The 25419-nt window shown below is 44.4% G+C and overlaps 1 protein-coding gene across 12 annotated transcripts in view; it reads right to left on the reverse strand.

Annotated features, from left to right (window-relative positions):
* Window positions 1-25419, reverse strand: part of LOC115102455 (basement membrane-specific heparan sulfate proteoglycan core protein-like) — a 173367-nt gene that overhangs the window by 4463 nt on the left and 143485 nt on the right. For 6 of the 12 annotated variants that reach the window (XM_065005470.1, XM_065005473.1, XM_065005475.1 and 3 more), the window contains 28 exons: window positions 24440-24574; window positions 24099-24280; window positions 23632-23827; window positions 23182-23361; window positions 21496-21756; window positions 21135-21297; window positions 19977-20074; window positions 19149-19415; window positions 18895-19007; window positions 18624-18771; window positions 15942-16058; window positions 15686-15703; window positions 14636-14720; window positions 14294-14438; window positions 14002-14104; window positions 13694-13803; window positions 13408-13615; window positions 13010-13231; window positions 12092-12336; window positions 11657-11828; window positions 6366-6488; window positions 3989-4045; window positions 2850-2925; window positions 2641-2725; window positions 2132-2206; window positions 1408-1478; window positions 1122-1205; window positions 160-263 (listed from right to left, as the gene is read on the reverse strand). In XM_065005470.1, coding sequence (XP_064861542.1) covers window positions 160-263; window positions 1122-1205; window positions 1408-1478; window positions 2132-2206; window positions 2641-2725; window positions 2850-2925; window positions 3989-4045; window positions 6366-6488; window positions 11657-11828; window positions 12092-12336; window positions 13010-13231; window positions 13408-13615; window positions 13694-13803; window positions 14002-14104; window positions 14294-14438; window positions 14636-14720; window positions 15686-15703; window positions 15942-16058; window positions 18624-18771; window positions 18895-19007; window positions 19149-19415; window positions 19977-20074; window positions 21135-21297; window positions 21496-21756; window positions 23182-23361; window positions 23632-23827; window positions 24099-24280; window positions 24440-24574 — 3843 coding nt within the window. The remainder of the gene's footprint in view (window positions 1-159; window positions 264-1121; window positions 1206-1407; window positions 1479-2131; window positions 2207-2640; window positions 2726-2849; window positions 2926-3988; window positions 4046-6365; window positions 6489-11656; window positions 11829-12091; window positions 12337-13009; window positions 13232-13407; window positions 13616-13693; window positions 13804-14001; window positions 14105-14293; window positions 14439-14635; window positions 14721-15685; window positions 15704-15941; window positions 16059-18623; window positions 18772-18894; window positions 19008-19148; window positions 19416-19976; window positions 20075-21134; window positions 21298-21495; window positions 21757-23181; window positions 23362-23631; window positions 23828-24098; window positions 24281-24439; window positions 24575-25419) is intronic. The other 6 variants (XM_065005479.1, XM_065005472.1, XM_065005480.1 and 3 more) reach the window with 4 other exon arrangements.

Here is a 25419-nt window from a genome sequence, read left to right on the forward strand (position 1 = left end):
TTCCCTATTGATTTTGGACACTGTACTTTTGTACTATTTAGACACTTTGGAAAGGGTAAAGTTCACATTTCCAACAGGATATTTAAGGTACTGTATTTCTCTACTCTTTGGAGACTGAAATATAATCCTTGAGATTTTCCCAACAGGAAGGAGACGTACCCAGGTATACGCTGCCTTTGGTGTTCACCATGATGCTTTTGCCTTGTGATTGTCCTCGTTGAATGGCTGCTCCGTCTATCTGAATATATCCCTGTTTACCAGTTCTGATCACACAGAAGAAAACTTCCCTTACTCGTATGATCAAGACACTTTGTCACAAAGCAGAGTCCATTCATTGAGAAAATACACCCCTACCAAAAATCGATTCAAAATAGATCCATCAGTGACATTAGAAATACATTTTTAAAGACACTGTGGAGGTGAAAAATAAAAGGTAAAAAAAGACAGTCCCTCCAGGATTTTTGGTGATATTTGCAGGCAAAAAATGCTTGATTTTGCTGAAGCAAATCAGATTTTGCATGGCAACATTTGTCATGAAAATGTGCTGACGAGGGAAAACGTTGACATCTGGCTTGATTGAACCATTTATGCGGTAAATGTGGGGTGATTGGGTTGAAATTGTGAGCCCTCTTTTTGTACTGCGGGAATGGCTCAGTTTAATTCGATAATATTGCGATGATTTCACTGTTTTAAGTGGAAATAGTGCGGTGATTTCACTGTTTTAAGTGGAAATAGTGCGGTGATTTCACTGTTTTAAGTGGAAATAGTGCGGTGATTTCACTGTTTTAAGTGGAAATAGTGCGGTGATTTCACTGTTTTAAGTGGAAATAGTGCGGTGATTTCACTGTTTTAAGTGGAAATAGTGCGGTGATTTCACTGTTTTAAGTGGAAATAGTGAGGTGATTTCACTGTTTTAAGTGGAAATAGTGCGGTGATTTCACTGTTTTAAGTGGAAATAGTGCGGTGATTGGTCAAATATGCAAAGCCCTCGTATAATATGCAGGGAATTGTTGATTAATCAAAAAAATAATAATTGCGATTGCAGAATGGTGGAATCCCGGAGGTACTGATAATAGGAGGTGTAACAGAACACGAGTGGAAGGTCACGTATGGTACATTACCTCACGGCAGTGACCTTGTGCCATCTGCCATCATTGATGGGCTCTCTGGACTGTATCTGAGACTCTCCACTGCCCAGCTGGTAGCTGTGGACAGACAGGGAACATGCAACAGTAGCATTACTACTACAGTAGGACGACATACAGGAGAATGAGAAACTATGTGCTTACTTAGGACTGGTGTAAACACTTTGGCAATCAGTTATATACGAACCGTAAGCATGGCATATTCCTTAGGCAACCACAATTATCAAAAAGAAAAACAGTCATGACAGTGATGCTTTCTTACCTGAAGACCAAGTGTCCGTTTTGCAGACCAAGACTTATAAAGTCCTTGCCCTTTCCTTGATCTCCAAGCTCCTGGAAATAAAGTTGTTTAGGTGACACATATATGTATGTTATGACAGTATATTGATATATTAAAACCATAATGGATTTTTATTTATTTACTGAGTGCACATATTCTCTGTTATTAAGACTTGTGGAGTTACCTGTATTGTAGAAGATACATACATATATTTTTTTATACCTAGTCAAGCTTTGATCACAAACCTGAATCAAGCTCCTTTTGGTAGTACAGTACAAGCTAAGTTACATGCAACATAACAATAAGCATTGAAGCTGCCACAGCGATGATGCATATTATAGTACATTGTTAAAGATTGATTGAATTGATAGCTAAAAGTGGTAGGCTGCTCCAGCCAGAGACAACGAAAGCCAAGTAGCCTTATCCAGATTGTTGTACATTTCAAAACATGTCGTCCATTAGTAGTGTAAGTGTCAAATTCTCACAATACATCTATACATGAAGTACATCACAGGAGGCTGCTGAGTGGGAGGACGACTCATAATAATGGCTGGAATTAAGTGAATGATATCAAAACACACAGAAACATTGTGTTTGATTATCAAGCCATTTATTCCATTCCAGCCATTACTGTGAGCCCGTCCTCCCCAATTAAGGTGCCACCAACTTCCTGTGAAGTACATATCCTGAAATATACCATATTTACCAGGTGTTTTGGTGAGGTGGATACCTTTTTACTAGCATGCATCTTGCGGAAATGGCTAGCGCCATTAAAGGGCTCCTGGGGAAGATGGGAGTGGGGTCGGGTGAGAGAGGCAAAGAGTCAACCAGGCAACATGCAGTGCAGGCAAACAAAACAGTGCTGTCAAACCATGCCTGGACCTGGGACTGTCACATGGCTCGCTCAGAGCCAATCATGCCAAACCGACAGCCATTCTGTAAGTTGCATCAAACTCAATGAAACGAGTAAGGAGTGAGCAGTGAGAGCCAAACATTATGAATAACCAAACAGAAAAGAGCAGTTAAATGTCAAGCGAACCCATTTGAGTCTTAGAAAAGCTACTCATACACATCAAATGTATTATTATTAATGGGAGTGTAAAAAGGTAGGTCATTTTGTGAAAGTGTGTTATTGGTAAACGTGTGATTAGATGGTAAGGATGATAAGGAGTGCTGCGTGGTGGGGTGGGGTACGGTGGCAAGGTTAGGACATACTACTCCCTGCCACAGGATCAGGCCCTCTTTGGAGGAGGTGTTGACCTTGAGCTCCATCTCGATGGTCTCTGGAGCGTCAGGGCCGCTGCAACACACACACACACAAGACCACGTCAATGCCTCACTACAATAGTGACCATTTTAGAGAAGGAAACTGATACAGCTTAAAGAAAGTTGCTTCCTTCCCCACTTGGGAAACTCTGTCTCACCTTCTGGGGAAGATCGTCTTGGGAAGAGCAAGGTAACCGTTGTCATAGAATTGAGCTGCATACTCAGTGGGGGCATCTATAAAAACAGAGTAGAAAACACAACACTTTAGTTTCCTGTATGTTGCCATAGGTGGCAGCAGGCTGAATAGAACCATCCAACTGGCTCAGTTAGAAACTACAGTAGTTACACAAGAGTGAAGACAGACATGGAAAGAGGGGAAAAGACAGAGCATCTTCTTATTGTTTGACTTTAGGAACAATATTTTGAATTAACATTTCAAATAGCTCTATTTTTGACATGTATTCCTTACAGTACAGTATTTTAGACCAATGTTGCAGATTGAAGATTCTGTATTGACAGACAAACTGTACAAAACTCCAGTCAGATGACATTCTCCATAGTACATGTCATTCCTTACACACACACAAACTAGTCAAAAGATACAGGCATATCAGTGCAGTGGGGACCCAGATGATGTAATACTCCATGTTATCATCTTCAGGAGTTTCAACACACCCCTGATAATACTTTAATCCAAATACTTTTAGTGGTTAGTAACTGACAACGAACATCCTTGTTCCAATACGTAGAAAATGCATTTCACAGTCAGTTTCCACCGACAGCAGTAGTGGAGTTGTTTCTGTTGTGGTTTTGGACAGGCAGTTCAGAAGACGGACCAGAGGTTCGTGTTGCAGTGAGTGGTTGGTTATTATGTCATAGACTCGACAGGACGCTTGTTTAGGAGAGGGGAAAAAAGGGGAATTCTACATTTAAAACCTATAAGGTATCTCAAAACAAGACAAAGAGAAAGTGTCACTGGGCCAAAAGCTGCTGAGACGCAACTGCAAGATTATGTCATATCCATCTACACTTAGCCTTTAACATAGAATTCCCCTCTCCCAACATGTCACAGATTGGACCACAAGCCACCAGTTGAGTACAGAACAGACATGTGTAGTGTTGGTTTGGTAGTACAGTACACGTGTTGTGTAATTGACTTGTTTCTCTGATTTGCTGAGTGTGTTAGGCTGGCGGCGGGGGCCCACTGGGGCTCTTGAGGGCCCTCAGGTCGGTCGGTGGGGCCCCTGACGGTTAGTCACGGTTATGTCAGGCAGAACTGAAGGGAGGGATACTGTACCATTCCCCCCGCTACCCTCCAAATTCCACAGGGCCTCGGCGAAGCTGGAGACCTGGCCTGTGTGTGTGGGATATAACCATGAGAGGCCAGGGGTAAGACATGTGGCTCAGACACCCAACACTTCAGAGCACGGGTGGATCCTATAGACTAACTGTCTAATGTTATGGAGGTTCGAGTGTGGAGAATCATCTTCATATGGGACCATTCCTTAGACGAGGGGTCTGGTTGAGGTCTAGCTAACGCAACGTCCTATGGGATAGAGCTAGTTACCAGTAGACATACAGTGCCTTGCAAAAGTATTCATCCCCCTTGGTGTTTTTCCTATTTTGTTGCATTACAACCTGTAATTTAAATTGATTTTTATTTGGATTTCATGTAATGGACATACACAAAATAGTCCAAATTGGTGAAGTGAAAAAAATTACTTATTTAAAAAAATTCTAAAGAATAAAAAACAGAAAAGTGGTGCGTGCATATGTATTCACCTCCTTTGCTATGATGCCCATAAATATGATCTGGTGCAACCAATTACCTTCAGAAGTCACAATTAGTTAAATAAAGTCTACCTGTGTAGTTTAAGTGTCACATGATCTCAGTAACACACACACACCTGTTCTGAAAGGCCCCAGATTCTGCAACACCACTAAGCAAGAGGCACCACCAAGCAAGCGGCACCATGAAGACCAAGGAGCTCTCCAAACAGGTCAGGGACACAGTTGGAGTACAGATCATGGTTAGGTTATAAAAATAAAAAAAAACATTAACTTCGAACATCCCACAGAGCACCATTAAATCCATTATTAAAAAATGTAAAAAATATGGCACCACAACAAACCTGCCAAGAGAGGGCCGCCCACCAAAAAAGTCAGACCAGGCAAGGAGGGCATGAATCAGAGAAGCAACAAAGAGACCAAAGATAACCCTGAAGGAACTGCAAAGCTCCCCAGTGGAGATTGGAGTATCTGTCCACTTTAAGCCGTACACTCCAGAGCTGGGCGTTACGGAAGAGTGGCCAGAAAAAAGCCATTGCTTAAAGAAAAAAAATAAGCAGACACATTTAGTGTTCGCCAAAAGGCATGTGGGAGACTCCCCAAACATATGGAAGAAGGTATTCTGGTCAGATGAGACAAAAATGTAGCTTTTTGGCCATCAAGGAAAACACCATGTCTGGGGCAAACCCAACACCTCTCATCACCTCAAGAACACCATCCCCACAGTGAAGCATGGTGGTGGCAGCATCATGCTGTGGGATGTTTTTCCATCGGCAGGGACTGGGAAACTGGTCAGAATTGAAGGAATGATGGACGGTGCTAAATACAGGGAAATTCTTGAGGGAAAGTTGTTTCAGTCTTCCAGAGATTTGAGACTGGGACGGAGGTTCAGCTTCCAGTAGGACAATGACCCTAAGTATACTGCTAAAGCAACACTCGAGTGTTTTAAGGGAAAACATTTAAATGCCTTGGAATGGCCTAGTCAAAGCCCAGACCTCAATCCAATTGAGAATCTGTGGTATGACTTCAAGATTGCTGTACACCAGCGGAACCCATCCAACTTGAAGGAGCTGGAGCAGTTTTGCCTTGAAGAATGGGCTGCAAAAGGTGTCTCTACAAAGTATTGACTTTGGGGGGAGGGGGGTGAAAAGTTATGCATGCTCAAGTTCAGTTCTTTTGTAAAAAAATATTTTGCATCTTCAAAGTGGTAGGCATGTTGTGTAAATCAAATAATACAAACCTCCCCCCCAAAAAATATATTTTAATTCCAGGTTGTAAAGCAACAAATAAGAAATTGCAGAGAGGGGTGAATACTTTCGCCAGCCACTGTAACAATCTCGCTCAATATGATAAGGGTGTATTCTAAAACTAATGTGGTGCTGTGAAGAGATTTCCAGACATTTCTTTATCTCCAAGCTACTGAAGACACAGCACTGCAAACAAAATCATCATTCACAATTATACCATACATCAGCTTTTATGGTAACAGGGCAATTCTTGGAGTAATTGGTAGAAAACTAAAATACAATATATTAAAGTGTTTTAATAAGGTTTATAATAATTCCTTATCCAGATACTTTTATCCAGAATTGTTCCATTCGCTCTGCTGGTCTCCCTCATTCTCTTTGATAACAAAGTTACATCTCAAAGGACTAAAAGATAATATAATAGATGTCATTTAGCAGACGCTATTATCCAAAGCGACTTAGTCACGCGTACATGTTTCAATTCCTGGGAATTGAACCCACTATGCTGATGTTGCCACTGCCAGCGCCATACTCTACCAACTGAGCTTCAAAGGACCACCAAGACCCCAACAGAGGACCAAGATATAGTGGAATGGTTGTGTTGTGTCCAGTGTATAGGAAAATAAGAGCAGTACTTACTCTGTCCACAGATGGGGCCATTGAAGCCTACGGGACACACACACTGGCCATTCACACAGCTGCCTCCATTCTGGCACTGGTCACTGCTCTGGCAGGTGTCCCTCACCACCTCACAGCGCTCACCTGCAGAGGGCACAGGGTCAGGGGTTAGAAGGGTCAAAGTGGCATTAGGAGGACAGATACACACTGCAGTGACCCCATTTGCTAAATAGTTAACCAATAGCTACCTGGACTATCTGCACTGACCCATCTTTACACTAACTCTTGACTCTCATCACATACGTTGCTGCTACTCTTTATTATCGATCCTGTTGCCTAGTCACTTTATCCCTGCCTATATGTACAGTACCAGTCAAAAGTTTGGACACCTACTCATTACAGGGTTTCTTTATGTTTTACTATTTTCTACATTGTAGAATAATAGTGAAGATATCAAAACTAAACTCAGCAAAAAAAGAAACGTCCCTTTTTCAGGACCCCGTCTTTCAAAGATAATTAGTAAAAATCCAAATAACTTCACAGATCTTCATTGTAAAGGGTTTAAACACTGTTTCCCATGCTTGTTCAATGAACCATAAACAATTAATGAACATGCACCTGTGGAACGGATGTTAAGACACTAACAGCTTACAGACGGTAGGCAATTAAGGTCTCAGCTATGAAAAGTTAAGACACTAAAGAGGCCTTTCTACTGACTCTGAAAAACACCAAAAGAAAGATGCCCAGGTTCCCTGCTCATCTGTGTGAATGTGCCTTAGGTATGCTGCAAGGAGGCATGAGGACTGCAGATGTGGCCAGGGAAATAAATTGCAATGTCCGTACTGTGAGACACCTAAGACAGCACTACATTGAGACAGGACGGACAGCTGATCATCCTCGCAGTGGCAGACCACGTGTAACACCTGCACAGGATCGGTATATCCAAACATGTGGGACAGGTACAGGATGGCAACAACTGCCCGAGTTACACCAGAAGCGCACAATCCCTCCATCAGTGCTCAGACTTTCCGCAATAAGCTGAGAGGCTGGACTGAGGGCTTGTCGGCCTGTTGTAAGGCAGGTCCTCAGACATCACCAGCAACAATGTCGCCCATGGGCACAAACCCACCGTCGCTGGACCAGACAGGAATGGCAAAAAGCGCTCTTCAATGACAAGTCGCGGTTTTGTCTCACCAGGGGTGATGGTTGAATTCACGTTCATCATAGAAGGAATGAGCGTTAAACCGAGGCCTGTACTCTGGAGCGGGATTGATTTGGAGGTGGAGGGTCCGTCATGGTCTGGGGCGGTGTGTCACAGTATCATCGGACTGAGTTTGTCGTCATTGCAGGCAATCTCAACGCTGTGCGTTACAGGGAAGACATCCTCCTCCGTCATTTGGTACCCTTCCTGCAGGCTCATCCTGACATGACCCTCCAGCATGACAATGCTACCAGCCATACTGCTCGTGCATGATTTCCCGCAAGACAGGAATGTCTGTGTTCTGCCATGGCCAGCGAAGAGCCCGGATCTCAATCCCATTAAGCACGTCTGGGACCTGTTGGACCGGAGGGTGAGGGCTAGGGCCATTCCCCCCAGAAAAGTCTGGGAACTTGCAGGTGCCTTGGTGGAAGAGTGGGGTAACATCTCACAGCAAGAACTGGCAAATCTGGTGCAGTCAATGAGGAGGAGATGCACTGCAGTACTTAATGCAGCTGGTGGCCACATCAGATACTGACTGTTACTTTTGATTTTGACCCCCCCTTTGTTCAGGGACACATTATTCCATTTCTGTTAGTCACATCTGTGGAAATTGTTCAGTTTATGTCAGTTGTTGAATCTTGTTATGTTCATACAAATATTTACACATGTTAAGTTTGCTGAATGGAATCATGTAGTAACCACAAAAGTGTTAAACAAATCAAAATACATTTTATATTTGAGATTCTTCATAGTAGCCACCCTTTGCCTTGATTTGACTGGTACTGTATATACAAAAGTATGTGGACACCCCTTGAAATTAGTGGATTTTTTTTTGCTGACAGGTGTATCGAATAGAACACAGCCATGCAATCTCCATAGACAAACATTGGCAGTAAAATGGCCCGTACTGAAGAGCTCAGTGACTTTCAACGTAGCACCATCATAGGATGCCACCTGTCCAAGTTAATTTGTCAAATTTCTGCCCTGCTAGAACTGCCCCAGTCAACTGTAAGTGCTGTTATTGTGAAGCGGAAACATCTAGGAGCAACATCGGCTCAGCCGCAAAGTGGTAGGACACACAAGCTCACAGAAGGGGAATGCTGAGTGCTGAAGAGCGTAAAAATCACCTGTCCTTGTGGCAACATTCACTGCAGAGTTCCAAACTGCCTCTGGAAGCAACGTCAGCACAAGAACTGTTAGCCGGGAGCTTCTTGAAATGGGTTTCCATGGCCTTGCACAATGCCAAACTTTGGCTGGAGTGGTGTAGAGCTCACTAACATTGGACTCTGGAGCAGGGGAAACGCATTCCCTGGAGTGGTGAGTCACGTTTCACCATCTGGCAATCCGACGGACAAATCTGGGTTTGGCGGATGCCAGGAGAACGCTCCCACCCCCAATGCATAATGCCAACTGTAAAGTTTGGTGGATGAGGAATAATGCTCTTGGGCTGTTTTTCAAGTTAGGCCCCTTAGTTCCAGTGAACTTTCTGGCAACAGTTTGGGGAATGCCCTTTCCCGTTTCAGCATGACAATGCCCCTGCACACAAAGCGAGGTCCATAAAGAAATGGTTTGTCGCGATCGGCGTGGAAGAACTTGACTGGCATGCACAGAGCCCTAACCTCAACTCCATCGAACACCCTTGGGATGAATTGGAATGCCGACTGAGCCAGGCCTAATCGCCCATCAGTGTCCGACCTCACTACTGCTCTTGTGGCTGAATGAAAGCAAGTCCTTGCAGCAATGTTTCAACTAGAGGTCGACCGATTATGATTTTTCAACGCCGATACCGATACCGATTATTGGAGGACCCCAAAAAATATTTGTAATAATAACAATTAAAGCAATACTGAATGAACACTTATTTTAACTTAATACATCAATAAAATCAATTTAGCCTAAAATAAATAATGAAACATGTTCAATTTGGTTTAAATAATGCAAAAAAGTGTTGGAAAAGAAAGTGCAATATGTGCCATGTAAAAAAAGCTAACGTTAAAGTTCCTTGATCAGAACATATGAAAGCTGGTGGTTCCATTTAACATGAGTCTTCAATATTCCCAGGTAAGAAGTTTTAGGTTGTACTTATTATAGGAGAATTTCTCTCTATCCCATTTGTATTTCATATACCTTTGACTATTGGATGTTCTTATAGGCACTATAGTATTGTCAGTGTAACCATATAGCTTCCGTCCCTCTCCTTGCCCCTACCTGGGCTCGAACCAGGAACACGTCGACAACAGCCACCCTCGAAGTATCGTTACCCATCGCTCCACAAAAGCCGCGGCCCTTGCAGGGCAAGGGGAACAACTACTTCAAGGTCTCAGAGCGAGTGACGTCACCGATTGAAACGCTATTAGCGCACACCCCGCTAACTAGCTAGCCATTTCACATCGGTTACACCAGCCTAATCTCGGGAGTTGATAGGCTTGACGTCATAAACATCTCAATGCTTGAAGCACAGCGAAGAGCTGCTGGCAAATGCACTCAAGTGCTGTGTGAATGAATGCTTACGAGCCTGCTGCTGCCTACCACCGCTCAGTCAGACTGCTGTATCAAATCATAAACTTAATTATAACATAATAACACACAGAAATACGAGCCTTAGGTCATTAATATGGTCGAATCCGGAAACTATCATTTCGAAAACAAAACGTTTATTCTTTCAATGAAATACGGAACCGTTCCATATTTTATCTAACGGGTGGCATCCATCAGTCTAAATATTCCTGTTACATTGCACAACCTTCAATGTAATGTCATAATTGCGTAACATTTTGGCAAATTAGTTCGCAACGAGCCAGGCGGCCCAAACTGTTGCATATAACCTGACTCTGTGTGCAATGAACACAAGAGAAGTGACACAATTTCCCATGTTTAATATTGCCTGCTAACCTGGATTTCTTTTAACTAAATATGCAGGTTTAAGAAAAATATACTTCTGTGTATTGATTTTAAGAAAGGCATTGATGTTTATGGTTAGGCACATTCATGCAACGATTGTGCTTTTTTCACGTAGTGCTTATGTTAAATCATCCCCCGTTTGGCGAAGTTGGCTGTCTTTGTTAGGGAGAAATAGTCTTCACAGTTCGCAACGAACCAGGCGGCCCAAACTGCTGCATATACCCTGACTCTGTTGCACAGAACGCAAGAGAAGTGACACAATTTCCCTAGTTAAAATAAATTAATGTTAGCAGGCAATATTAACTAAATATGCAGGTGAAAAAAAATATACTTGGGTAATGATTTTAAGAAAGGCGTTGATGTTTAGGTACACATTGGTGCAACGACAGTGCTTTTTTCGCGAATGCGCTTGTTAAATCACCCGTTTGGCCAAGTAAGCTATGATTCAATGATAAATTAACAGGCACCGCATCGATTATAGGCAACGTAGGACAAGCTAGGTAAACTAGTAACATCATCAACCATGTGTAGTTAACTAGTGATCATGTTAAGATTGATTGTTTTTTATAATATACGTTTAATGCTAGCTAGCACCTTACCTTGGCTCCTTGCAGCACTCGCATAACGGGTAGTCAGCCTGCCACGCAGTCTCCTCGTGGAGTGCAATGTATTCGGCCATGATCAGTGTCCAAAAATGCAGATTCCGATTGTTATGAAAACTCGAAATCGGCCCTAATTAATCGGCCATTCCGATTAATCGGTCGACCTCTAGTTTCGACTCCTAATGGAAAGCTGTTATAGCAGCAAAGGGGGGACCAACTCTATATTAATGCCCATAATTTTGGAATGAGACGCACAACAAGCAGGTGTCCACATACTTCTGGTCTTGTAGTGCAGTTACCTCGTATTCCTTCATATCGGCGTATTCCTTCACTGGTACCCCGTGTATATAACCAAGTTATCACTGTATTTATTGTGTTATTACCTTTCTATTATAATAAACAACAATTATCTCTGCATTGTTTGGAGGGCCCGTAAGTCTACACATGTTGTTCACAAAGCATGTGACAAATACAATTGATTTGGTCAATATTATCAGAATAGGATAGGGTTATTGAATACCAATTCTTAAATCAATCTATGGCATATAGCTCGATCCAAACTGAAGTCCCATAGATTGTACGTCATTTAACATTTACAATGGACTCACCCTCGAAGCCATCCTTGCAGAGACACTGGTATTCATACTCAGCAGTGGGCATGCATCTCGCCCCGTTCAGACAGGGGTTGCGGTCACAGGGACTGTTGTCCGTACACTGGACGATGGCCATGCTCTCTGTGAAGCTGTAGGACAGGTCCACCTTCTTACCATTGATGGACACCTGGACAAGGGACAATACACATGGTAGAGGTTAAAGGTCCTGTCAAGTCAAATTGACAGGGAAAAGACATTTTGTTTTTCCCCCTCTATTGTACACGGATATTCTGTGACTGGTCTGTGACTGGATATCTGAAGTGACATTGGTGGTACTAAGGTGATTATAAACATGACATTAGTGATTATGAATGGTAATAAAGGGAATCATGAATCCTCACGTGTCTCTCTCACTCTGTGTGTGTGTGTGTGTGTGTGTGTTGAGCGCACCTCTCCAACGCATCCATAAAACATATCACTGATGTTAAGGGTCTTGGGTACGATCTCAAAGTTGGGGACTCCTCCCAGGTACATGGGGGTGTGGATGTTCAGGCCCTGGGCCTTGCCAGGTGACGACCTCCTGACCTCCCGGCCACCGTCAACCTTCAGAGAGCCGTCCTTGTCGAGGCGCCCGGCTTCCACGCGGTGCCACTGGTCACGGGTGATCGGCTCAGGACTGCGCAGGACAGCTTGGCCTGGAAACAAAGACAGTAGTAGCATGGTTTCCACTATGTCCACTATATCTGAAGGCATCAGTGCTTTCTAGCCAGAAAAAGCTTTCAGCTTGAAAACGAAAAGATAACAGTCGGAGAGGATACACCAGGATGAGTAGCTATCTCAGTATTCTATATACTTATTTTCCATCATAATTTGCAAATAAATTCATTAAAAATCCTACAATGTGATTTTCTGGATTTTTTTTCTCATTTTGTCTGTCATAGTTGAAGTGTACATAAGATGAAAATTACAGGCCTCTCATCTTTTTAAGTGGTATAACTTGCACAATTGGTGGCTGACTAAATACTTTTTTGCCCCACTGTTTATATATATATATTTATTATAAACTGGGTGGTTTCAGCCCCGAATGCTGATTGGCTGGAAGCAGTGGTATATCAGACCGTATACCATGGGTATGGTATGACAGAACATTTATTTTTACTGTTCTCCTTACGTTGGTAGTCAGTTTTTAATAGCAATAAGGCACCTCAGGGGGTTGTGGTATATTGCCAATATACCACGGCTAAGGGCTGTATCCAGGCTCTCTTCGTTGCATCGTGCATAAGAACAGTCAATAGCCGTGGTATATTGGCCATATACTACACCCCTTCGGGATTATTGCTTAATTATAATGTGTCTTTATGCTCTCACCAGTCCCCAGTTCATAGCGGAATTGCACGTATCCGTCTACCATCTCCAGGGAGACAAAGTCCTCAGTCTTCATCTTCTTGCCCACGCTGAAGAACATCAGGCCGTCCAGGGCCATGGGTTTGAACTCCATCCCGATGCGCAGGTCGTTGTGGATGTTGGTCAGAGGAGGGTATGCAATGTACGAGTCCGTACCGTCAAACAGGGGAGTAGTCACCAATTCACCTAGAGGAAACAAACAGCAACAAGATGTTGAGATATTATGTGACCAAAATGCCTAAAAACAAACAGGATAGAGAGAATATCTATTATATCTAGTAAGGTGTGATTATGCCTCAATTGCAATACAGGAAAGTGGGCAATGCACAGAAAAAAAAATAAAAAAAACTGGTTTCCCTTACCGTCCATGCACTTGTTTCCAGACTTGCCCAGGTGGCATCGACAGTCGTAGCCCAGAGTTTTCTGACGGTTGATGCAGGTGGCGTCCGGTCCACAAGCCTCTGGGTGGCAGTACAGGGAGGAGTGGTGCTGGCAGTTACTCCCTGTGAATCCTCTGGGACAGCTACACTTGTACAGACTGGCCTCAGAGTCCTGGCACATCCCTCCATTCTGAAACACAACACCTCAATGAATGAACAAATTCATATATTTTTCAAGCGGGGTCTGAGGACGTGGTTGTCAGCTGACCTGACAGGGGCGGTCAGTGCAGACGGGACAGTTGGACACGCCCGTGGAGCTGCGCTGCAGATCCTTGAAGATGATCTCATCACCTTGGATGACCAGCTTACGGATGCACCCTGGATAGAACCAAGAATAAGAACCGGAACATTCCAAAACAGTGATCAGCAAAGTCTTGTTTACTGTTAAGAAATAACCAGTTACCAAACAAACAAATACTGCATGTTATAAATGTGTATCTACTGTTCCCTGAAGTATGGGACATTTGTGTTGCACCAGGTGTTCTGGTTGAAAGTGAACAAAGAGTGATCTCTCACCGACAAAGCCGGTCTTGAGGCCAGCTGTCTTGGCCAAGAGGGTGTAGTTGGGGTAACCACCCACATACAACTCCTCGTTTAGATCCAGTCCCTGGAACTTTCCCTGTGATACAAGACGGGAAACAGTGTTCATGGATTAATCTCCTTGATACTGTATGTACTTTGTATGAACTCAACAGTCTTTGACTGACTATGTGAAACTACCCGGGAGCGTCTGTTGGATATTCTCTTCGTGTGAATGACATTGTTGAACAGTCTCTGGATCTAAAAAAAAATGAGAGCGGGACACTACCTGTGAGCTCCCATTGACGGGGGCCTCCCTGTCCACTATGATGGAGCCCTGGGTTTGGTTGCGGTAGAGCTCTATGGTGTGGAACTCTCCCAGTTTGATGGGGGTGGGGTAGCGGATGGTGGCCATGCCAGAACCCACGTCAAACCTGGCAGGAGAAAACAGGTTAGCGTTATCGCTATCATTGTCGTTTTTGCCAGCATGATTGTGATCGCAATTATCATCAGCTAATTTTGACAGAGACTAAGGACAGTTCAAGTTAACATTCATCAATAGCTTGTTTACTCTTACACATTGAGCTCATGTAGTGTTCATAGTGCGCCAGAATGACAGCTAGGTGCTCACCTGAACTCAGGCCTGCCTCCCACCAGCCCCAGAGAGATGAAGTCTGCTCCCATGGTCCTCTTCTGTCCATTGTAGATGATCATACCTGGTGGACCAGTGGAGGTACAGTTAGCTTGGTACACACCCACACCCCCTGGAGCCAGTCAGTGAAAAACAGACCCCCTGGCACCAAGAGGGGAGTTGAGGTCACTCAAATAAGCTGCATGCTAGCAGGTTAAGGGCCAAGCTTGGGACAGTCAAAAACAGGTTCTAGTATCTACTGCCCTGGGGCATCACTCTGCTCTGTATCAAACTGTTCGTCTGTCTGGCTTGATCCATCTCTGCCTTCACACGGGCTGCATGCCAGCGACACATGCTCTGCTAAACTCTGCCCAACCATCATCAGCAAGGTCGAAGCCAGGGCAGTCGAAAACCATGCCTCCTCATAAATGTATCCGTAGCATCTATGGCTCTGAAACGTAGCGGTTATAGCAGAGAGAGATTTCTTAAATGCGGCACAATTGTTTTTTTTGGGGGGGGGTAGTAGTTTACTCTGTACAGCTTCCATGAGCTGGTATGGAAGTTGTTATCAGAGTATGTGTGTTACCCATTGAAGCACCCCACCTCGCTGGTGGTACTGTATTCTTTACTAGCTTCAGAATTGCGAAGCCACATACAGTACTGTCCAATCTTTATTATGAGGCCTAATCACTGTATAGGCTAATAAGACATTAATTTTGCAATAATAAAGCTTGTCTTAAGTAGTAGCAGGACAGTCTTGTAGGTAGAAGCTGATGCACAGAGATGAAATGGATTGTAATGATGGCATCATACTGTCCTCATCAATAGGCCAAAGACTAATGGAATGACGAGCGGGGGGCACTAACACAGCCACCATGCCTGAATGAGGACATAGACCATTCTTCAATAGGCTTCTCACAGCCATCAGCTGTACCCTACATTAGGATGCATTATGGCAAGGTAAAAGGTCAACATCACTGGTGGCTTTTCAGCCCAAAAAGCATCACCTGCATCAGTCCTGAGTGTGTGAGCTCAAGCACTGCGACTCACCCGCATAGAGGATGAGACCTTCACACCACATGGGTGAGAAGAGAGGGAGTGTGTGGAGGGACAGAAGAGGGGGGTGAAATCATGTGGGAAAAAAACAAGGAAAGAGAATGCACTCAACGACACACAGACATAACAGATGCAGTCAGGATCACTGTAGTCAGTGAAACTATCTTCAAAGCAAAAGTTGCAAATCCACTGGTGCAGAGAAAGCTATTTTTCAGTACATAAGTCTGACTGTAAGTGACTACAGCCTCACCATCAGGATTGTCTGGCCTGAAGCTAATCTTGATGCTGAAGGACTTGTAGGCGTTCTTGATGGTGGGCAGAGTGAGATAGGACAGGGGCTCCTGGGTGAAATAGGGCATAACTCGATCTGTAGAGATAAAGGATGGAGAATCGTAGAGTTAGATACTGGCAATATCGAAAGTTCCCCTCCGATTGAGCTTACTGCCTATGAACTAGAGATAGGGGATGGGGAACCATGGTGTTGGATACTGGCAATAATGTAACAGTTGAAGTCAGAAGTTTACATACACTTAGGTTGGAGTCATTAAAACTTGTTTTTCAACCACTCCACAAATTTCTTCTTAACAAACTATAGTTTTGCCAAGTCAGTTAGGACATCTACTTTGTGCATGACACAAGTCATTTTTCCAACAATTGTTTACAGACAGAACAGTTCACTTATAATTCACAGTATCACAATTCCAGTGGGTCAGAAGTTTACATACACTAAGTTGACTGTGCCTTTAAACAGCTTGTGCCTTTAAACAGCTTGGAAAAGTCCAGAAAATGATGTCATGGCTTTAAAAGCTTCTGATAGGCTAATTGACACAATTTGAGTCAATGGGAGGTGTACCTGTGAATGTATTTCAAGGCCTCCCTTCAAACTCAGTGCCTCTTTGCTTGACATCATGGGAAAATCAAAAGAAAATCTGTTTTTTTTTTATTTGACATTTTAGACAATTTCCAAACGCCTGAAGGTACCACGCTCATCTGTACAAACAATAGTACGCAAGTATAAACACCATGGGACCACGCAGCCATCATACCGCTCAGGAATGAGACGCGTTCTGTCTCCTAGAGATGAACGCACTTTGGTGCGAAAAGTGAAAATCAATCCCAGAACAGCAAAGGACCTTGTGAAGATGCTGGAGGAAACAGGTACAAAAGTATCTACACTGCTCAAAAAAATAAAGGGAACACTAAAATAACACATCCTAGATCTGAATGAATGAAATATCCTTATTAAATACTTTTTTCTTAACATAGTTGAATGTGCTGACAACAAAATCACAGAAAAATGATCAATGGAAATCAAATTTATCAACCCATGGAGGTCTGGATTTGGAGTCACACTCAAAATTAAAGTGGAAAACCACACTACAGGCTGATCCAACTTTGATGTAATGTCCTTAAAACAAGTCAAAATGAGGCTCAGTAGTGTGTATGGCCTCCACGTGCCTGTATGACCTCCCTACAACGCCTGGGCATGCTCCTGATGAGGTGGCCGGAGGAGATCCTGAGGGACCCAGACCTGGACTAAAGCATCCGCCAACCTCAGGACAGTCTGTGGTGCAACGTGGCGTTGGTGGATGGAGTGAGACATGATGTCCCAGATGTGCTCAATTGGATTCAGGTCTGGGGAACGGGCGGGCCAGTCCATAGCATCAATGCCTTCCTCTTGCAGGAACTGCTGACACACTCCAGCCACATGAGGTCTACCATTGTCTTGCATTAGGAGGAACCCAGGGCCAACCACACCAGCATATGGTCTCACAAGGGGTCTGAGGATCTCATCTCGGTACCTAATGGCAGTCAGGCTACCTCTGGCGAGCACATGGAGGGCTGTGCGGTCCCCCAAAGAAATTCCACCCCACACCATGACTGACCCACCGCCAAACCGGTCATGCTGGAGGATGTTGCAGGCAGCAGAACGTTCTCCACGGCGTCTCCAGACTCTGTCACGTCTGTCACATGTGCTCAGTGTGAACCTGCTTTCATCTGTGAAGAGCACAGGGCGCCAGTGGCGAATTTGCCAATCTTGGTGTTCTCTGGCAAATGCCAAACATCCTGCACGGTGTTGGGCTGTAAGCACAACCCCCACCTGTGGACGTCGGGCCCTCATACCACCCTCATGGAGTTGTTTCTGACCGTTTGAGCAGACACATGCACATTTGTGGCCTGCTGGAGGTCATTTTGCAGGGCTCTGGCAGTGCTCCTCCTTGCACAAAGGCGGAGGTAGCGGTCCTGCTGCTGGGTTGTTGCCCTCCTATGGCCTCCTCCACGTCTCCTGATGTACTGGCCTGCCTCCTGGTAGCGCCTCCATGCTCTGGACACTACGCTGACAGACACAGCAAACCTTGCCACAGCTCGCATTGATGTTCCATCCTGGATGAGCTGTTCTACCTGAGCCACTTGTGTGGGTTGTAGACTCCGTCTCATGCTACCACTAGAGTGAAAGCACCGCCAGCATTCAAAAGTGACCAAAACATCAGCCAGGAAGCATAGGAACTGAGAAGTGAAGTGGTCTGTGGTCACCACCTGCAGAACCACTCCTTTATTGGGGGTGTCTTGCTAATTGCCTATAATTTCCACCTGTTGTCTATTCCATTTGCACAACAGCATGTGCAATTTATTGTCAATCAGTGTTGCTTCCTAAGTGGACAGTTTGATTTCACAGAAGTGTGATTGACTTGGAGTTACATTGTGTTGTTTAAGTGTTCCCTTTATTTTTTTGAGCAGTGTATTATTCTGACATCTCACATTCCTAAAATAAAGTTGTGATCCTAACTGACTAAAGACAGGGAATTTTTACTAGGATTAAATGTCAGGAATTGTGAAAAACTGAGTTTAAATGTACTTGGCTTAGGTGTATGTAAACTTCCGACTTCAACTGTATATTGCCTTCCACAGTGTTTCTATACAGCTGACTGACCATGGACTTTGAGGGTTGTTAAGGCCTCCACTTTGCCCTGCTTGTTGGAGGCAGTGCACACGTAGGTGCCAGAATCCTCGTGGGTCACTTCGGGAACCGTCAAGGTGTTGACTACCTGTCTACACTTAGGATGGAGTTCCCCATCCAGCTAGAGAGAGAAGGACACAGAACATGTTACAAAGGGTCAAATCAGGATCCTGTTCACCAGGCACAAAGCAGATGAAAATGGTCAGAAACAGATAGGCACTATCTTTAATAGTTTGTTGGCTACCTTGGACCATTTGATGGCAGGCACTGGGTAGCCTGATGCCACACAGGGCAGGACAGCATCTGATCCCACTGTCACTTCGTTCAGCTCTGGCAGAGCTGCGATCTGGGGTAGGGCTTTATCAACAAATATCCAACAATAAATGATCAGAGGGGACAAGGGCTATAGGAGTATGTACGCGTGTTGTGTGTGCGCGTCTTTGCGTCTATGTGTGTTTTGCAGACGTACAGGTGCAGTACACTTCTCTTTCTACTCACATTGGACATGTAGGACCACCTGAGACTGCACAGAGCCCACGTCGTTGGTGGCAGTGCAGCGGTACTGTCCAGCGTCAGCATCAGACACCTGCTCGATCTTCAGCATGCCTCCCTTCACCATGATGTGTGCCGGCAGGGGCCCTCCCACCTTGCTCCAGCGCACCGTGGGCTGGGGCTCGCCGATTGCCTGGCACTCAAACTCCACAGAGTTACCCACCATCACTGTCTGCACAGCGGTACGTACGTTGATCATCACCTTGGGCAGGGCTGTAGACGGGAGAGAGTTAATACCAACATTAAATTAATGCTGGAATGGATATATTTAGGGGGTGTCAAACTCATTTTGCCCCGCAGGCCGCATTCAGTCTTCACCAAGGTCCGGAGCACTGCAACTAAAATGTGTTATATCTCCAAGCCGTCAAAACAAGCAACTAGTCCTCTAGCCATCGCTTTTAAAATGTTCCATGCTCCCTGACTGTCTAACATTCGTTTCATTGACTGTTAGCAAGCTGGACAGAGAAAATATACTATAAAATGTAGGTCCACTTCTACACAGTTTCAGTTTGGTTTTAGCCATTTCAATGTCAATTGAGATCGTTTCCCCGCCCCCAAAATAAATAAAAAAATTCACTCCCCTGCGGGCCAAATTGAATGAGCTCGTGTGCCGGATCTGGTTTGCGGGCAATATGTTTTATGCCCCTGATTTCGAACAGAATTATAATAGATTGCATACAGCGGCTATACAAAATTCTCCACTGTTGTAACTCAGGGTTGTGTGTCAAAACGTGTGTCAGTGTGTCTCAGTGATTTTGTGGATGTTGGACAGACCTTGGATGGTAAGCTTGGCGGAGTCCTGGGCCTGGCCGTGAACACTGGTGGCTCTGCAGATGTAGATGCCCTCGTTGCGCTGCTCCAGGTTCTCAATCCTACATAAAAGTACACAAACGTATCAGCGCAAGACAGATGACGGAAATGCACTTCCTGATTTCACCAAGTGGGACATGACCCTGGATCATCATCTGGTTGATCCGTGTTTCCTGTATGCTGGGAATTGGGAAGCAAGTTCAGGGAGTGTATTTAATAAATAAATTAATATAGACCAAAACAAGAAACACGGGTAGCTTACAGACATGAACACTGGAACAGAAACAATAACGCCTCGGGAAAGAACCAAAGGGAGCGACATATATAGGGAAGGTAATCAGGCAGGTGATGGAGTCCAGGTGAGTCTGATGAGGGGCTGGTGCGCGTACCGATGGTGAGAGGTGTGCGTAATAATGAGCAGCCTGGTGACCTCGAGAGCCGGAGAGGGAGCATACACGACAGATCATCATTTAGTTGTGTTGATCCTGGATCATCTTTAAGATGTGTTGATCCTGGATCGTATTTAAGTTAGGTTGATCCTGGATCATTTTTAAGTTGTGTTGATCCTGGATCATCTTTAAGTTGTGTTGATCCTGGATCGTATTTAAGTTAGGTTGATCCTGGATCATCTTTAAGATGTGTTTATCCTGGATCATCTTTAAGTTGTGTTGATCCTGGATCATCTTTAAGTTGTGTTGATCTTGAATCATCTTTAAGTTGTGTTGATCCTGGATCATCTTTAAATTGTGTTGATCCAGGATCATCTTTAAGGATCATCTTTAAGTTGTGTTGATCCTGGATCATCTTTAAGTTGTGTTGATCCTGGATCATCTTTAAGTTGTGTTGATCCTGGATCATCTTTAAGTTGTGTTGATCCTGGATCATCTTTAAGATGTGTTAATCCAGGATCATCTTTAAGTTGTGTTGATCCAGGATCGCATTTAAGTTGTGTTGATCCAGGATCGCATTTAAGTTGTGTTGATCCAGGATCGCATTTAAGTTGTGTTGATCCAGGATCGCATTTAAGTTAGGTTAATTCTGGACCCTCATTTATTTGTGTTGATCATTATAGGTATTTTGACTGCCTGCTGTGAAGTTTCTCTCCTGGTGGGTGTGACTCACCTCAGCACCCCATCTTTGATGTGATGGTTGGGGGGCAGGGCTCCTCCCTCCTTCAGCCACTCCATGGTGGTCCCCAGGCCTCCTGCAGCAGAGCAGGTAAACTCTACAGCACTACCCCGGGCCTTTACCTCCACCTGAGGAGACACACGCACTGCCAGGGGGGCTACACACACATCCAAACATCCACACACCAACACATCCACACACCCACACAAACACATTCTGTTTTGAGTTCCCAGTCGCATGGCTTTTAGGTTTGCTTTTCATGAAAGCATTTCCCAATGCAAAGTAATTGAGCTGTCGGCTCAATTTGGTTTGCCAAATAAGAACAGACAAAGCTGTAACTGAGCACTGTACTTACACCTGACAGTGACTGTGGCATGTGCTTCACTGGTGCCCACTTTGTTGGTGGCGACACACTTGTAGGTGCCAGCGTCCTCGGGTGTGGCTAGGTTAATCTGGAGGTCTCCTCCTTGGACGTCGGCCCTGGTGGACAGGCTGCCATTCAGCTTGGTCCACTGGAAGAGCAGGGGGGGAGTACCATGGGCCAGGCACTGCAGTCGGATCACCTCGCCCACACGCACTGCCACGTCGTCGGGCAGGGAGGTGGCATAGGGAGGAGCTGTGTCCCCAAGACAAGGAGGGTTAGTGAGTAGAGACAGGGACTGGTATTGAGACATTAGGATGATTTGAACATGACCTGACCTGTTCACCAGACGTGCTACCTTGTCCCGGACCTGCTGTTTTCGACTCTCTCTCTACCGCACCTGCTGTCTCGACCTCTGAATGATCGGCTATGAAAAGCCAACTGACATTTACTCTTGAGGTACTGTTGCACCCTTGACAACCAATGTGATTATTATTTGACCCTGCTGGTAATCTATGGGCATTTGAACATCTTGAAGAATAATCTGGCTTTAAAAATGGCCATGTACTCTTATAAACTCCACCCGGCACAGCCAGATGAGGACTGGCCACTTTTAAGAGCCTGGTTCCTCTCTTTGGTCTCTTCCTAGGTTCCTGCCTTTCTAGGAAGTTTGTCCTAGCCACCGTGCTTCTACATCTGCATTGCTTGCTGTTTGGGGTTTTAGGCTGGGTTTCTTTATAGCACTTTGTGACATCTGCTGATGTAAAAAGGGCTTTATAAATACATTTTATTGATTGATTGATTGATTGGACAATGCTACTCATGAGCGAAGCAAGGAACGGGCACCGAAGACCAACATTCAGTCACAATGCAAAGCTATTTCATATACACTAGTGGACCAGTTCCTTATTATCTATGTTGTGTATCAATCTTTCAGTTTACTCGTGTTCATATCTATACACTTCCGGTCACTTAGAAATGTCCTTGTTTTGAAAGAAAAGCACATTTTTTGTCCTTTAAAATAACATAAAATTTATCAGAAATACAGTGCAGACATTGTTAATGTTGTAAATTACTATTGTGGCTGGATATGGCAGATCTCTTATGGAATATCTACATAGGCATACAGAGGCCCATTATCAGCACCCATCACTCATGTGTTCCAATGGCAAATTGTGTTAGCTAATCCAAATTGGTCATTTTAAAAGGCTAACTGAGCATTAGAAAACCCTTTTGCAATTATGTTAGCACAGCTGAAAACTGAAATTAAGGCTATATTTGTTTTCTAATGATCAATTGGCCTTTTAAAATGATAAACTTGGATTAGCTAACACAACGTGCCATTGGAACACAGGAGTGATGGTTGCTGATAATGGGCTCCTGTACGCCTACGTAGATATTCCATTAAAAATCAGCCGTTTCCAGCTACATTAGTAATTTACAACCTTAAATGTCTACACTGTATTTCTGATCAATTTGATGTTATTCTGATGGACAAAAACTGGACATTAAACAAGGACATTTCTAAGTGACCCAAAACTTTTGAAAGGTAGTGTATGTGTACCCATATCTATCTCCATAGTGTTTCTGTACAGACTGGGAACATGCTTTCAATGATGAAACCAATCTATCGCTCATGACTAGTTGGCCAGACCAGCGTGCACAAATTTTGAGACTCACTCTCCACGTCCAGCATGATGGTGACTTCGGTGGTGCCCATGCTGTTGGTGGCGTTGCAGATGTACTCTCCAGAGTCTGCCCGGCCAACATTGGGCAGGATCAGCGTGTTGTCCACTACCTTATGTCTCCAGGGGAGAGGGGCACGCAGCTTAGACCACGTGATCTTAGGGACAGGGAAGCCTGAAGAGTTGATTTTGAAAACACAATGAATATCAGTGTGTGAAAAGGACTTGTACAGTCAATTATTTGTCATGCCAATTCTATGATCTTAGCAAAGATGAGGTGACGATAACATCCATTTCCTCTCAGCTCTCATTTGCATAATATCATTTTACATAAAAGTATTCTCTGTCCTAACAAGTCTCAGTACAAACAATACAACAATTATTCTCTTCTCAGTTCTCTTTGCTATAGTACTCATTTGTGTAATTTAAAAGGTGGATTAGTTACCGTGAGCGTCACATCTCAGTGTGGTGCTCTGTCCCTCCACCACCACCATGAGGGGATCGGGCACAGAGGCACGGGGCGTGACGGGCACCTGGGCAGCCCCCTCCACGATCACCTCCACCCTGGTCTCTGTGGTGCCCTCGTCGTTGCGGGCTGTGCATACGTAGGTACCACTGTCCTCTGGACGGGCCACTAGGACCTGCGGAAGGGGAACAGCATTACCGGGTCTGCCCAGCGTAGAATAAATAGCACACCCTGTCATTTAGTTTAGCGCGAAAATGAATGATATCCAAATACTAGGGCAGGTTACCCAGGCACAGATTAAGCCTAGTCTTACACCAAGAAACCCTTTGAATTGAGAACCTAAGATTCAACTTAATTTGGATTTAGGAAAGCACAAAAGCTCAGTAACAATGACTTGGAGGTTTCATAGGAAGTTGAGGATCAGGAACACAAATGCAGTACACTACCTGCATGACGGCGTTGGACTCCATGGGCACAGGGCTGCTAAGCATGGTGTTGCGGGCGCTGTCCAGTCTGTGCCATGTGACAGATGGGCGTGGCTCCCCGGAAGCCTGGCACTCCAGGTTAATGGGTTCACCCATCCTGACTCGCACGGGCCCCTGAGGGGTGACGGTCGCTACAGGAGACTCTGGAAGGAAGGATGACATCATCAGGACGAACAACCATTTGGTCACTCTGTTGCCACGGCAATTACTAAGGGGGTTGTAACAGAGGGAAGATGCTTATGGTGAACCACATCAGAAACATCAACACCGTATGTGTGTGTGTGTGTCTGTGTGTGCCATACCTCTGATGATCAGAGAGACGATACTCTGGGTGATTCCAAACAGGTTGGTAGCCACACAGTTGTAGGTGCCCTGGTTGCTAGGGCGGGCGTCAGCGATGGTGAGGACAGTGCCGTAATGGCCAACCTTCACATTGTCTACAGAATTAAAGGTTTCATGTGGAATCTTTTAGTCTGTCATGTACATCTCTGACAAGCAGCAGCTAAATATGAAGGAAATGTAACAGGATACAGACTATATTATAGTACTATATATTACTGTAGATATTGCAGGTAGTTTGCTTGTGTGGATAATGACATGATTCTGACATCTGAAATTAATATTACTAAATGCAGTGGTGTAAGGTACTTAAGTACAAATACATTAAAGTAGTTTTTTGGGGGTATCTGTACTTTACTTGACTAATTATACGTTTGACAACTTTTACTTCACTACATTCCTAAAGAAAATAATGTACTTTTTACTCCATGCATTGTCCCTGACACCCAAAAGTATTCGTTATACAATATTTTGAATGCTTAGCAGGACAGGAAAATTGTCCAGTACATCCCTGGTCATCTCTATTGCCTCTGATCTTGCGGACACACTAAAAGGGAAAGAGGGATACCTAGTCAGTTGTACAACTGAATGCATTCAACTGAAATGTGCCTTCCGCATTTAACCCGACCCCTCTGAATCAAAGAGGTGCGGGGAGCTGCCATAATCGACATCCACGTCTTCGGTTCGGCGCCGGGGAACAGTGGGTTAACTGCCTTGCTCAAGGGCAGAACAACAGATTTTTACCTTGTAAAAAGCTCAGGGATTCGATCCAGCTACCTTTCGGGTTACTGGCCCAATGCTCTAACCACTAGGCCACATGCTTCTTTTGAAAATTATGTCTGAGGGTTGTAGTCTCAGGGTCTTATGTCTGAGGTTTGCTATCCGTAAATTAGGGTTGCTATCCGTAAATAAATAAAAAACATGAAAATTGCGTAGTCTGGTT

The sequence above is a fragment of the Oncorhynchus nerka genome, linkage group LG20 (genome assembly GCF_034236695.1).
Source record: "Oncorhynchus nerka isolate Pitt River linkage group LG20, Oner_Uvic_2.0, whole genome shotgun sequence".
NCBI lineage: Eukaryota > Metazoa > Chordata > Actinopteri > Salmoniformes > Salmonidae > Oncorhynchus > Oncorhynchus nerka.